The sequence below is a fragment of the Mya arenaria genome, chromosome 5, assembly GCF_026914265.1.
Source record: "Mya arenaria isolate MELC-2E11 chromosome 5, ASM2691426v1".
Taxonomy (NCBI): Eukaryota; Metazoa; Mollusca; class Bivalvia; order Myida; family Myidae; genus Mya; species Mya arenaria.
In genome coordinates this window covers 33,049,640-33,064,728 of record NC_069126.1, presented here as the reverse complement: position 1 = coordinate 33,064,728, position 15,089 = coordinate 33,049,640, and the positions used below count along the sequence as shown (strand labels likewise).

The 15,089-nt window shown below is 34.0% G+C and overlaps 1 protein-coding gene across 2 annotated transcripts in view; it reads left to right on the top strand.

Annotated features, from left to right (window-relative positions):
* Positions 1-103: 103 nt before the first annotated feature.
* The window catches only part of LOC128234524 (protein CDV3 homolog), a 44,662-nt gene continuing 29,676 nt past the window's right edge, over positions 104-15,089 (top strand). The window contains exons 1-3 of one of the 2 annotated variants that reach the window (XM_052948786.1): positions 104-394; positions 5,229-5,305; positions 6,295-6,446. In XM_052948786.1, coding sequence (XP_052804746.1) covers positions 197-394; positions 5,229-5,305; positions 6,295-6,446 — 427 coding nt within the window. In that variant the 5' untranslated portion in view covers positions 104-196. Of the gene's footprint in view, positions 410-5,228; positions 5,306-6,294; positions 6,447-15,089 lie in introns of both variants that reach the window. The other variant, XM_052948784.1, reaches the window with a different exon arrangement.

The window sequence follows — 15,089 nt, the reverse complement described above, 5'->3', positions numbered from 1 at the left end:
GTTTCCGACAGTGCTTATAATATGAGAGGTACGTTGTTTATACGGGCATTGCCTTGAAACGATAACGATTTATAAATTGCCGGCTCTATTACTTCCGCTTCCGGTACACGAGAGAACAGGATGGTTATTTTGTGAAAATCATATTTTGTGCCATATTTATGTAGTTGTTCGTGATTTAAGAAAAGACTCAAAAAATATGGCGGACGACAATTTAGATGATTTCTTTGCTAAAAAAGATAAAAGCAAAAAGAAATCAAAATCCTCAAAATTGACTCCAAGTGACATTCTCGCACAAACAGATGAAACTACGAAGAAAGGAAAAAAATCGAAAAAAGACAAAGATAAAACGCAAACAACAAATTCTTCTAACACCACTGATGGCCATGGATTAATTGTAAACCCCGCGGAGGTTTGGATTGGTTATTGATCCACTCCTCTTTCTTATGTGAAAAGTTTTTGTGGCATTTAACCAACATAAATATATTTTGTGCGATTATTTGGTGGCACTAAGTGGTTTGCAGTACCAGTTTATGGTTGTCGAACGGAGTGAACCATTATCACAGTGAATCTTTACAGTGTTGTAGTAAAAATTAAAATATTATTCATTATACAATCTACGGTGACATCAAATCCATCTTCAAACATGTTGCACTATTCTTATTAACTTATTAAGTAACTTAATTTTACTTATACATAAACACCCACTGATTGCACTTTATTGCACTATTCGAATTGAGTGACTCACTATGAAAACTTCTGTTTTGGTCTGTTATAATGTTTGGTTTGGTCATCACTGTTAAATTTTCAGAAAATGTACTTTCAGTTTCTGGCTACCAGACAAATCAGCCCCTTACCAAATCGGCCCCTAGCTCAAACGGTTACCTTTTCGGCCCCTTACCAAATCGTCCCCATCCCGTAGACGTTTCGGCCCCTGATCACCGAGACGTTTCGGCCCTTATTATTTTTTGTTTTTATTTCTAAATATTTCTAAATATAAGTAAAACATGTAATTTCATTTGTTATTTTTATAGACAAAGCTATATACATGCATACAAAGGTATAGATAAAAATAGATTTAAAGAAAATATCTGTACACTTGAAAACATTTTTTTTATTTTATTTCTAAATATAAGTTAGAAACTTTAATTTCATTGTTTTTTATAGACAAAGCTATATACATGCATACAAAGGTATAGATAAAAATGGATTTAAAGAAAATATCTGTACACTTGAAAACATATTTTTATTTTATTTCTAAATATAAGTAAGAAACTTGTAATTTCATTTTTTTTTTATTTTAATAGACAAAGCTATATACATGCATACAAAGGTATAGATAAAAAGTTTAAGAAAATATCTGTACACTTGAAAACATGTAAAGATTTATTCACGAGATAATTTTATAAAACGAAATAGATTTGAAGAAGAAATGTTTAAACTTCATTTTTTTTTTAAATAATTTTTAAAAATTATACATAATTATGTTGCTAATGTTATGTATAATGACATGTCCATTGTCTAACATCAGTCTTGACCAAACACCTATCGCCCGCCGTAGATGGCACCAACATTTTTCAGGAACTCCTCGCAGGCGACCCTATGGGAATCGTATGAGTCCCACTCATCCATGATCCTGGCGTTGATGTCTCTGTAACACTCTCGACATACGTTATACATTTTATGAAATTCAGTTATTTATATTCAAATCAGGCAAGGATGAAAATAACTATTATTAATCTTATATTGAATACGTATGCAAAACCATACTGGCTTAAACGGTGTTTTTAGACAGACGGTCTTATGGCGAATTGTCACATTCCACAAAGGTATCAGGTGTTGGAATTGTGACACTTTGTCTTTACAAGCTTATAAATACGTCTACAAGGTTTGTTCCGACTTTCCCAACCGCTTATTCTCACACTTAAAGATTAACACAAATTATCTCTTCGCACCTCAAACAGAATATTATTTCACTTTTTTATTATGGATATATTGTTTTACTCTTTTTAAAATGCATATTTATTGTAGAATATCTGTAGAACTATCAAGTTGTCACTTGTTTGCAATTCATATCTATAAAACAAACATTATTTCCTAATTATGTATAGATAAAACACTAATTGTGAAAAAATAATAATTAATAATTATTCTGGAGCAATAGTATACCACATAGATAACAAATTAATGGTTGAAACGTAAAGGCATTTTTAAAAACGCAACACGTTTAAAACAAATGGTACCCAATTTTAGAAACGATTTAATATATATACTTACGTTCTTTATATTACTCAAATCTTCTTAAATCAACTGTAAATAACATTAACAAATTAAAGACAATTATTCGTTCACACGTATTTGAATGTCTTTTTCACACCCACAACACAAACAGTTTGCCTTGCAAAAAAGAACGCATGGTTCAAAGACAAATTTTGTTTGACGTCTTTAATGATCAATTAATAATTACTACTACTTATAACAGTTATAACAAATAAACTTTCTTAGATTTTCTAACATTTTATATCAAAAATCAGGGTTAATAGTTATTTAGATTTTAATTATATTTTTTATATCAGTCATATCAATGTGTTTTGTCTATTTGTAAATTTCAAGATTTTATTTACAACTTATTTACAGATCTCATTTACATTTATAAGACGACCTACAATGTTTTTCTTTATACTCAAGATAAAAAATAAAATAAAATTAAGGGGCCGAAATGTCTCAGTTGAAAATCACGAAGGGGCCGAAACGTCTCGAGTCATTTCAATTAAGGGGACGAAATGGCAGGGCCGAAATGTCTTAGGGGCCGATTTGGTAGTAGGCCGATTTGGTAAGGGGCCGATTTGTCTTGCTCCCCAGTTTCTATTTTAAATAATTTTTCATTGTTATTTTTTACTAGTATAACATAATAAGTGAAGCAGTGGCTTAATATGTATAACTGTTTTTTAAACATGTTTTCCACTTGTTATTGTCGTAAAATACAAAAATATTTGGTAGATTCTAAATTCATCAGATATCTCATACGTTCATACTTATTGATAGATGGAATTTTAAGAAAATATTTGGAAAATACAAAATTTTGATTATATTTTTTTCGGCAAGGTGGTTCCTAGTCTAAAATAATAGACGTGTTTTACGGGATTCTTCAAATTCCTAGTGTAAACAGATTTGGTTTTTGAAAAATTTTGAAATTGTATTTAGAGGTGGGGGGGGTCTGAATAAAAGTAAAAAGAGATTAAATCAAATCTTGATATTTGGTTGTGATGCTTATTTTCCTTATGTTTATTTTATAACAGTTGGACACATCCAACCAAGAAAAACTAAATATGATATTAGTGGGATATCACAAAAGAAATAAGGGGCTAAAAAGCAAAATTTAAGTTGATGTCCCTGAATACTGTATATAACTTTGTGACAGATAAAAATTTGTTCTTACTGGATTTTAGTCTTTACCTGCAATTTCCTGTGAAGAAAAGTGTTCATGTTGTCTGAGTCTATGACCTTACTTGTTAGAGAGCCTCACAGGGAACAATTCTTTTTTGTATAAAAAAATTGACTCAAATATGAAATAACATTTCAAGAATTAATGTAAAAATGCCGTCTCCGAGGCCTAGTGGTTAAGGCGTCCGCGTACGGGAGGTCGTGGGTTTGACCCCTGACCGCGTCATACAGAAGATGTTAAAAGTTGTTACAAGTAGCTCCCTTACCTAGCGTTAGGCATTTAAAGGGTAGTGCTTGGAAAAGTGGTGTACTCAGTACTGGTTTAGCCCATGAAAGTTGTACCCTGTGTATCGGTGCTTTACACCAAGCACGTAAAAGAACCAAGGGGTCTCTTCAAAAAGAGCTAGGGTATTGCACCCTGACTTCCATGTATCCCACCACTGTCTCTTCTGCGCGCTGTCCCTTCAGCAAAAACAAAGGACTGTTGGAAATAATTGCTTGCACTTCCATGGGTTATCCTTAACCACAAGGTCTAAAGAAGTACATACACACAATGCAGTCATTGAAATTAGACATTTGGATGAACAAGCCCGAATTCTTATTCTATTGCTTGGCTTCCAATTTTTTAACAAGCCCTTATATATAAAATTCAGAATTTGAGCAAGCCCGGAAGACAATTTACCAGTGCAGGGCTTGCGGGCTTGTGCTAAATGCGACCACTGACAATGAATAAAAAACACACAAACACATTGTTTTTTAAAAACAATTATCCAAACGCATCACATTATGCCTTCATCAGAAGATAAATAAATTATGAACAATCAGAATTGAAGTGACGGCAAGGTAAACCACTGTTTAGCTGCAAAGCAAATGAAGTTGACATAAACAGAAATATTATAAAGACAAAAACATATGTACATAAATGTAAAATTTAAGAATAAAGTGTAAATGAATATAATGCCCACAAAAACTTTTTTACTTCTCTTTTCTGCAATCTCCCTTTCTTCCACATGCTGTTTTTGTTTTATTGTTGTATAGATCTTGTAAAATTATGTTTGGTTAAGAGAAAAAATGTATAACATGTTTCTTAAGAATAACTGCTGTTGTCTGAAATGGATTTTTTTGTCTGGATTTAAAGTCAAAAGCAATAAAAAGATCTTTGGCAGGGCTTTTTCAGCAAAATATGAGCATATGTGATAATGTCTTGGGTAATTATAGCGACTTGTCACAAAATTGGAAAAAAACACAACAAAAAATTAAAATGACCAAATAGGAAAATCAGTTTTTGTTCACCTTAAATTCAATAATTTTTTTACATTCATTTGGAGCAATAAGTGCTCAATTTTATAATATTTCTTTATCCAAACTATCCAAATAAGGTGAAAAAGCCCTGCTGCCTACCTGTAAGATTGTTTGAAGTTGCATGTCTTTAGTACGAAATGATGTTCAAATCTTTGGTATAAAATAATGTTCAAATATATGAATCAACTCATTTGATGTACCGTACATCTTGGCTCGACATGAAGAAAGGCTTGAGACACCCCATTTATTTGACTGGAGTACCACAGCAAATTTGATAAAGAATCCACTGGGTTAACCAAAGAACACTTTGCCATTGCTATAATTGTATTGCCCAGGCCAGCTTTGACAAAATGGTGTCCCATGAAGAGGCTTGCTTGATACAATACCAAATATCTAATTTTAATTCAAGTCTTCTACTAATACTAGATTATCTTTATCGTATATGTTTAACTATATATGAATTGGCATTAACTGTTAAATTGCAGGAAGAAGAATGGAATGAGGTTGTGGAAGAACAGGCGAAAGATTACACAGGACTGCGGATAGCAAACCTTCAAGTATCGTAAGTTACCACTAAGTAGTTCTCGAGTTATGATATTACATTGTTAAGGTTTTATCTTTTTGTGAAAAGGGAGCAGTGGTTTGCTCACACTTTTCTCACTAATGTGTCTTAGGTTTGTTTAGGTTTTCAGCCTTGGTGTTTGTGAGTTGATTGGAATTTAGCAAGCTAGGCATCGCAGTATATTTCATGTGTTTCCAGCCTGAGGGTACATGGGAAAGTCTGTCATGTGGCCTGAGTGAGAAGCCTGGTTTTGTCCAGGCTGTTACTTTGTCATACAAGGGGTGTTCTGTTATTAGTTAGGCCTAAAAAAAAATACATTTGGTTCGGGTTACCCGACCCTACCTACAGAATAGGCGCCGACCCTAACGTTTTTATAGTCAGTTTGAAAAAAAAATGAAAAACTAAAAAAAAAAAAAAAAAAAAAAATTCTTTTATTTTTTGCTTTTCAATATGTAGTTTAAAACCTTAATTGCTTATATAGAAGATAACTTTAACACCATTCTCCAATGATGAAAATGACATTCTTATATAAAGCCTTATAAAAAAAAATAAAAAAAGCCTACCTACCCTACCTATTTTTGAAAAGGATGTAACCCTAACCAAACAATTATTTTTTTAGGCCTTAGTAGAAAACCTGAATTTTAAGAGGCTGTTTCAGACATTTTCCTGTCAATGTACATGTAAACAAACCTGGAAATGGTCAGTTGTTATAATACTTTGGATTTTTGTAAAGATGTTAGGATTCGTGCATAAACTTACATCGCTCACTTTTTTACCACATTAAACGATAACTTCAACATAAACAAAATGCGCTGTTAAATAAATAATTAAACATGCTCGAACATAACGAATTGATCAAGCTTATAGCTTTGGACATTGTTCGACCGAACCATCGATCTACTAGTGAATATCTGTCGGTCAGTTGTTATTGTTACCCTGTGTTTATGTATATTTAATACATTTGCAAACTGCATGTTCACATGTTACAGTCAGAAGGGTGAAGATGGTGAGCAGGGTGGGGAAGAGGAGGCAGAGGACGGTGAAGATGATGGAGAGGGCCAGGAGAGAAAGGACCGGGGGAAACAGGGACCCTGGGAAGCAGGAGGACAGCCCCCTATAGCACATCCACCTGCAGAACCAGGTGGAGTTTATATATGATAGCTAATTATAAGTTAAAGGAGAGGGCCACTGTAAGTTGGAAAGGTTAATCACATGTATTCGGTGTTTCGTACAGGATATATTTAAGGGATGTTGGGCCGAAAACTGTTTGCCTGGAATGGATGTCCCCTCCATTTTTACTTTTTTTAAGATTTAATTCACCAATGGTGCAATTTGACGTATGTCATAAAGGGAAAGTTAATCAAACTCAAAATGATGAAATAATGCAATGACTGCAAAGTGAATAAAATTTAATGATTTCTATGATACCAGGGTTTCCGCCAGGAATTTCATAAGGCATGTTGGAAGGGGAGGGTTTAGGAGGGGTGTCCCCTCCTTACGTCGATTTTTTTTTTATTTTCGTATCCAAAATGGTGCAATTTCCTGCATTTTAAACAAGTTTACAGTTATGTTCCTATGATTTAGAATTACCAACTCAAGTCCGATTAACATTAAAAATATTTGTGAAAAGGTTTAATGGTTTCTCTTCATTAATTATTGGTATTTCTCAAGTTTTCCGACAATACAATATCGACGGTATTGATCGACTCATGTTTCGTTTCGTTTAGTGCGGGTATTATTTATATTGACACTGTTGACGTCACAGCAAACCGTGTAAAGCAAGCTGCATGCTGGAACACAAAAGAGCCCGGAGCAAAGCGACTGCTCGTGGGTGTATTCGTATTTAATGCTGCAACAGCTAATATTTTTAAAGTCGGGTCGGCTAAATAATACCTTAAAGGCAATGTAATGTGTATTTCCGATTTATTTATCTTTTTACTAAATAAATTAAAAGAACGATAAAATAATCAAAGTTTAATAATAAGCAACACAAAATATAACTTTACACTAAACTAAAGACGGGAACGCGACTCAATTACATACGACGACATAGCATAATCCTTGTTTATAATAACACCGATATCTTAACACGGTTCTCAATTACAATTTAATAATTTAATTGGTTAACAAACGTACTCGGGATTAAAAAACAAAATAAAACTACACATGATTTATGTTACCGAAATCAATTAACAACTTATTGTTTACTTTGCGTTCATAGATGATTCTAGGGATGAAGGTCGCAATTACGACAGTGGTGTTTTTCACCCATTCCTATTTGATAAAGAATAGGAGGAGTTTGGTTAATTGCACTGTTGAACCTCACCGACACGCCTTCATGCTGTCGTCGATCCTGAATGGCTGATACAAATGCCGTAATAGTCCCGACACGCCTTCTGGCTGTCAGTCAACCGTTGGAATCGCAACAAAACTGTGTATTGTCAAAACTGATGGTTGTTTTGATAAGGGTTGTCGCTACGCGGATTAAAGCATGTCGGCATAATTAACGCGTGTCGGTAATTAGCCTTGCCAGCGGAAGGCACGTCGGGCCCGACAAGCCATAAAGGGCTGGCGGAAACCCTGGTATTTGTTGATGGTCGACATGGGGTTCTATGTTTATATATTAAAGGGGGGGGGGGGTAATTGTTGATGGATAACATGGGGTTCTATGTTTATATATTAAAGGGGGGGGGGGTATTTGTTGATGGTCGACATGGGGTTTTATGTTTATATATTAAAGGGGGGGGGTATTGGATGTTGGTCGACATGGGGTTGTATGTTTATATATTAAAGGGCGGGGTTATGTGTTATTGGTCGGCATGGGGTTCTATGTTTATATATTAAAGGGGGGGGGGGTGTTGGATGTTGGTCGGCATGGGTTTCTATTTTTATATATTAAAGGGCAGGGTTATTAGTTTTGGGTAAACATAGGTTTTTATGTCTATATATTAAAGGGGGGGCATTTGTAGTTGGTCGGTATGGGGCTCTATGTTTATATATTAAAGGGGGGGGGGAATTGTTGTTGGTCGACATGGGGTTTTATGTTTATATATTAAAGGGGGGGTATTGGATGTTGGTTGACAGGGGGTTCTATGTTTATATATTAAAGGGCAGGAAATTTGTTTTTGGTAAACATGGATTTCTATTTTTATATATTAAAGGGCGGGGTTATATGTTATTGGTCGGCATGGGGTTCAATGTCCATATATTGAAATGGGGGGGAGGGTAATTGTTGATGGTCGACATGGGGTTTTATGTTTATATATTAAGGGGGGAGGGTGGGTTATTGGATGTTGGTCGACATGGGGTTCTATGTTTACATATTAAAGGGCAGGGTAATTTGTTTTTGGTAAACATGGGTTTCTATATTTATATATTAAAGGGCGGGGTTATGTGTTATTGGTCGGCATGGGGTTCTATGTTTATTTATTAAAGGGGGGGGGGGGTATTTGTTGATAGTCGACATGGGGTTTTATGCTTATATATTAAAGGGGGGGGGTATTGGATGATTGGTCGAACATGGGGTTCTATGTTTATATATAAGGGGGGGCAGGGTTATGTGTTATTGGTCAACATGGGGTTTTATGTTTAAATATTAAAGGGGGGGGGGATTGTTGATGGTCAACATGGGGTTCTATGTTTTTATATTAAAGGGGGGTATTTGTTGTTGGTCGGCATGGGGTTCTTTGTTAATATATCAGGGGGTGGGGTATTTGTTGATGGTCGACATGGGCTTATATTATTACATATTAAATATTAAAGGGGGGGGTATTGGATGTAGGTCGGCATGGGTTTCAATTTTTATATATTAAAGGGGGGAGGGTTATTGGATGTTGGTAGACATGGGGTCTATAATTATATATTAAAGGGGGGGGGGTATTTGTAGTTGGTCGGCATGGGGTTCTATGTTTATATATTAAAGGGGGGGGGTATTTGTTGATGGTCGACATGGGGTTTTATGTTTATATATTAAAGGGCAGGGTTATTTGTTTTTGGTAAACATGGGGTTCTATGTTTATATATTAAAGGGCAGAGTTATTGGATGTTGGTCAACAAGGGGTTCTATATTTGTATATTAAAGGGTAGGGTTATTCGATGTTGGTCGACATGGGGTTCTCTGTTTATTTTTTAAGGTCAGGGTTATGTGTTGTAGACATAGGGTTGTATGTTTATATATCAAAGGGCTGGGTTATGTGATGTTGGTCAACATGGGGTTTTATGTTTATATATTAAAGGGCTGGGTAATGTGTTGTTGGTTAACATAATTTTCTATGTTTATATATTAAAGGGCGGGGTTATATGTTGTTGGTTGACATGAAGTTCTATGTTTATATATTTGAGGGCTTGGTTATGTGATAAAAAATATATCAATTTAAGCATTAACATTGGCCATCCAGGGAAAAAGGCCAAAATAAATTACCTCAAAATAATTCTGATCATTAAAAAACATATGATACATGACTGCCCTTAAATGAACCAAATACAAAACTAACAGTGGGGTAACAAGAAAATAGTCTTAACAATACATAGATCATGGCTGTAGCAGAAACAGCCGAATAAAAACTTAGGATACAGGATATTATTCCAAGAATAACAATATATAAAGTCACTTAACTCATGTATAAATCAAAGCTGCTGCAAAAAACATTAACAACATAGCAGCTCAAAAACAACTTATAATACTAAGATCATCAGGCTGCCACAAAAACAGCCAAATACAAACTAAGGTAACAACAAAGTGACTCAAACATAATTTAAAACATCGATCATGGCAGCCACAAAAAGACCCAAATAGATCATGGCTGCAAAAAGAGCCAAATACAAACTAATGTAACAACAAAGCGGCTAAAGAATAATTTAATACACAGATTACGGCTGCCAAAAAAGAGTCTTATACAATCTTAGGTAAAGCACATGAATAATAACTTAAAAAATAAACCATGGCTGCCAAAAAAGTGCCAAAAACAAACTAGGTAACAACATAGTGGTTAAATAAAAACTTGATACATAGATCAAGGCTGCCACAAAAAGAGCCATATACAATCTAAGGTAACAACGAAATGTTTCAATAATAATTTTAAACATACATAATGGCTGCAGCAAAAAAAATCAAACTACAAAAAGAAATAGTAGTTGAATAATAAATTAAAACGTAGATCATTGTCGCTGCAAAAGAGAAAAATACAACATAAGGTAACATGACACTGGTTGAAAGTAACTAAATACACAGATCAAAGATGCAGAGAAAAAAGCCTAATACAAACAAAGGTTACAATATCATATACTAAGGTAACAAAAACTTGATTCTATAATAACCTAATACAGAGATCATGGCTGCCATAGTAACAACATATGGGTTTAAGAATAACACAACACATAGATCATCAGACTGCCACAAAAAAGCCAAATATAAACCAAAGTATCCACAAGGCATTTCAATAATAACTTAATTATGGCTGCTGCAAAAGGAGCTAAATGAACACTAATGTAACAACATACCATTTCGATAATAACTTAATACTTACATCATGGCTGCCAAAAAAAGAACGAAATACAAACTAAAATAACAAAATAGACACTCAAAAATAACTATATACATAGATCATGGCTGCAAAAAAGGCCGTATACAATCTTAGGTAACTACAAAGTGGTTCTATTCTAACTTAATACATAGGTCATGGCTGCTGCAAGAAAACCCATATACAAACTAAGGTAGAATGACACTGGTTTAAATTCCCTTAACACATAGCTTATAGCTACAATAAAAAGCCTAATACAAACAAAGGTTAAAATATTACATAGTGGCCCAATAATAAATGTGTATATAGTTCAAGATTGCCACAAAAACCGCCAAATACAAAGTATGGTAACATAACACTGGTTAAAAGTCACTAAGTACATGTATAGATCAAGCTGTTGCAAAACAACAGAATAACAACACACCTTAACAGTAAAGTGGCTGAACAAAAGCTTAATACATAGATCATGGCTGCCACAAAAAGAGCAAAATAAAAATCAAGGTATCAACACAGCGGCTCAACAGCAACTTAATACATAGATCATGGCTGCCACAAAAAGACCCATATACAGACAAAGATGACATAAAAGTGGTTCTATAATAACTTTAAACATAAAGCATGGCTGCCAAAAAAAAGAGCAAAATAAAAACTAAGGCAACACCTTTGGGGCTCAACAATAGTTTAATACATAGATCATGGCTGCCACAAAAAGAGCCAAATACATAATAAAGTAACAACCTAGCAGCTCAACAATAACTTAAAACATATATCATGCCTGCCATGAAAAGGGCATATACAAACTATGGTAACAACATAGCAGCTCAACAATTACTTAAAACATATATCATGCCTGTCACAAAAAAAACATAAACAAACTGAGGAGACAAAAAAGTGGTTTAATAATATCTTGATACATAGATCATGTCTTCCAAAAAAGGCCAAATACAATCTTAGTTAAACACACAGCAGCTCAATAATAAATTTAAGCAACATAAAAGCAGCTGAATGAGTATTTAAGACATATATGACAGCTACCAAAAGAGAGCCAACTACAAACTAGGTAACAAAATAAGGATCAAATAATAAGGTAATACATTTGGACATGGCTGCTGCAAAAAGAGCCATATACAATCTTAGGTAACAACAAAGTGGTTCTATAATAACATAATACATAAAGTATGGCTGCCACAAAAAGAGCCAACTACAAAATAAGGTAACAATAAAGCCCTCAACAACAACTTAATACATAAGTCATAGCTACCACAAAAAGAGCCAATTACAAATACAGGCTAAGGTACCAACATAACAGCTCAACAATAACTTAATACATAGACCATGGCTGCCAGAAATAGTCAAATAAAGACTTAGGTAAAAACATAGCACATCAACAAAAACTTACTACATAGATAATGGCTGCCAAAGAAATACCAAAATACAAACTAAGGTGATAACAAAGTAGTTCCATAATATCTTAATACATAAATCATGGCTTCCAAAGAAGGTCAAATACAAAACTTAGCAACAAATAGTGGCTAAACAACAACTTACTACAAAAAAAGCCAAAAACAATCTATGGTAACAACAAAATGGTTATATAATAACTTAATGCATAGATAATGGCTGCCACAAAGAGCCAAATACAAACTAAGGTAACAATATAGTGGCTCAACAGTAACTTAATACATAGATCATGGCTACCACAAAAAGAGCCAAATTAAAACCAAGGCAATAAAATAGCGGCTCATCACAAACTTTATACATAGATCATGGCTGCCAAAAAAGAGCAAAATACAAACTAAGGTTAAAACATATTAATTAATAGAGTATTTAATGCATAGATCATTGATGCCGTAAAAAGAGCCAAATACAACCTAGGGCAACAACATACCTGTTCACAAACGACAGATTACACACATCCTGGCTGCTCAAAAAGAGCCAAATTAAAACTACAGCAATAACATAGCAACTCAACAATATCTTTATACATAGATCATGGCTGCCAAAAAAGAACAAAATACAAACTAAGGTTAAAACATATTGACTCAAAACGTACTTAATGACATAGATCATTGAGGCCGCAATAAAAGCCAAATTCAACCCAGGGCAACAACATACCCATTCACAAACGACAGATTACACACATCCTGGCTGCTCAAAAAAGAGCCTAATGCAAATTTAAGTAATATAAAAGCAGTTCAATGAGTATTAAAGACATATATCATGGCTGCCAAAAAGAGCCAAATGCAAACTAAGGTTACAACATACTAGTTCTATAAAAAAATAATACATTGTTCATGGCTTCAACAAAAAGAGCCATTTACAAACTAAGGTAACAAATTAGGGATCAAATAATTACATAATACAATAAAACATGGCTGCCACAATAAGACCCATATGCAATCTAAGGTAACAAAATAAGAATCAAATAATAACGTAATACATGAAGACATGGCTCCTGCAAAAAGAGCCATATACAATCTTCGTTAACAACAAGGTGGTTCTATAAAAACTTAATACATAGATCATGGCTGCCACAACACAGCAAAATACAAATAAGGTACCAGCATAACAGCTCAACAAAACCTTAATACATAGATCATGGCCGCCACAAAAACAGCCAAATACAAATAAGGTACCAGCATAACAGCTAAACAAAACCTTAATACATATATCATGGCTGCCACAAAAACAGCCAAATACAAAAAAGGTACCAACATAACAGCTCAACAAAACCTTAATGCATCAATCATAGCTGTCACAAAAACAGCCAAATACAAATAAGGTAACAGCATAACAGCTCAACAAAACCTTAAAACATAGATTATGGCTGCCACAAAAAAGAGCCAAATACAAATAAGGTACCAGCATAACAGCTTATCAAAACCTTAAAACATAGATTATGGCTGCCACAAAAAAGAGCCAAATACAAATAAGGTACCAACATAAAAGCTCAATAAAACCTTAATACATAGATCATGGCTGCCACAAAAACAGCCAAATACAAATAAGGTACCAACATAACAGCTCAACAAAACCTTAATGCATCAATCATAGCTGTCACAAAAACAGCCAAATACAAATAAGGTAACAGCATAACAGCTCAACAAAACCTTAAAACATAGATTATGGCTGCCACAAAAAAGAGCCAAATACAAATAAGGTACCAACATAACAGCTCAACAAAACCTTAATGCATCAATCATAGCTGTCACAAAAACAGCCAAATACAAATAAGGTACCAGCATAACAGCTCAACAAAACCTTAAAACATAGATCATGGCTGCCACAAAAACAGCCAAATACAAATAAGGTACCAACATAAAAGCTCAACAAAACCTTTATACATAGATTATGGCTGCCAAAAAAAGAGCAAAATACAAATAAGGTACCAGCATAACAGCTCAACAAAACCTTAAAACATAGATCATAGCTGCCACAAAAAGAGCCAAATACAAATAAGGTATCAACATATCAGCTCAACAAAACTTTAAAACATAGATCATGGCTGTCACAAATAGAGCCAAATACAAATAAGGTACCAACATAAAAGCTCAACAAAACCTTAATGCATAGATCATGGCTGCCACAAAAAGAGCCAAATACAAACAAAGGTTACAACATTTGACTCAAAAAATACTTAATATAGAGACCATTGAGGCCACAAAAAGAGCCAAATACAAGCTAGGGCAACAACATACCCGTTCACATACGACAGATTACACACATCTTGGCTGCTCCAAAAAGAGCCCAATGCAAAAAAAATAAGGTCACATAATTGCAGCTCAATAATAACTTAAAACATAGATCATTGCTGCCACAAAAATAAAGAGCCATATACAAACTAAGGTAACAACATTTAGGTAAAATAATAATATAATGATCATGGCTGCTGCAAAAAGAGCCATTTAAAATATAAGGTAACAACAAAGTGGTTCTATAACAATTTAATACATAGATCATGGCTGCCACAAAAAAAAGAGTGAAATACAAACTAAGGTAACAACATAACAGCTCAACAATAACTAGGTACATAGATCATGGCTACCACAAAAAGAATAAAATACAATCTAAGGTAAAAACAAAGTGGTTCCTTTTACAGAACCTAAAAACATAGATCATGGCTGTCAAAAAAAAGGCCGAATACAAACTTAGGTAAAACACAGCAGCTCAATAATAAGTTAAGACGTATACCATGGCTTCCACAAAAAGAGCCAAATACAAACTAGGGTAACAAAAACCAGCTCAACAACAACTTAATACATAGA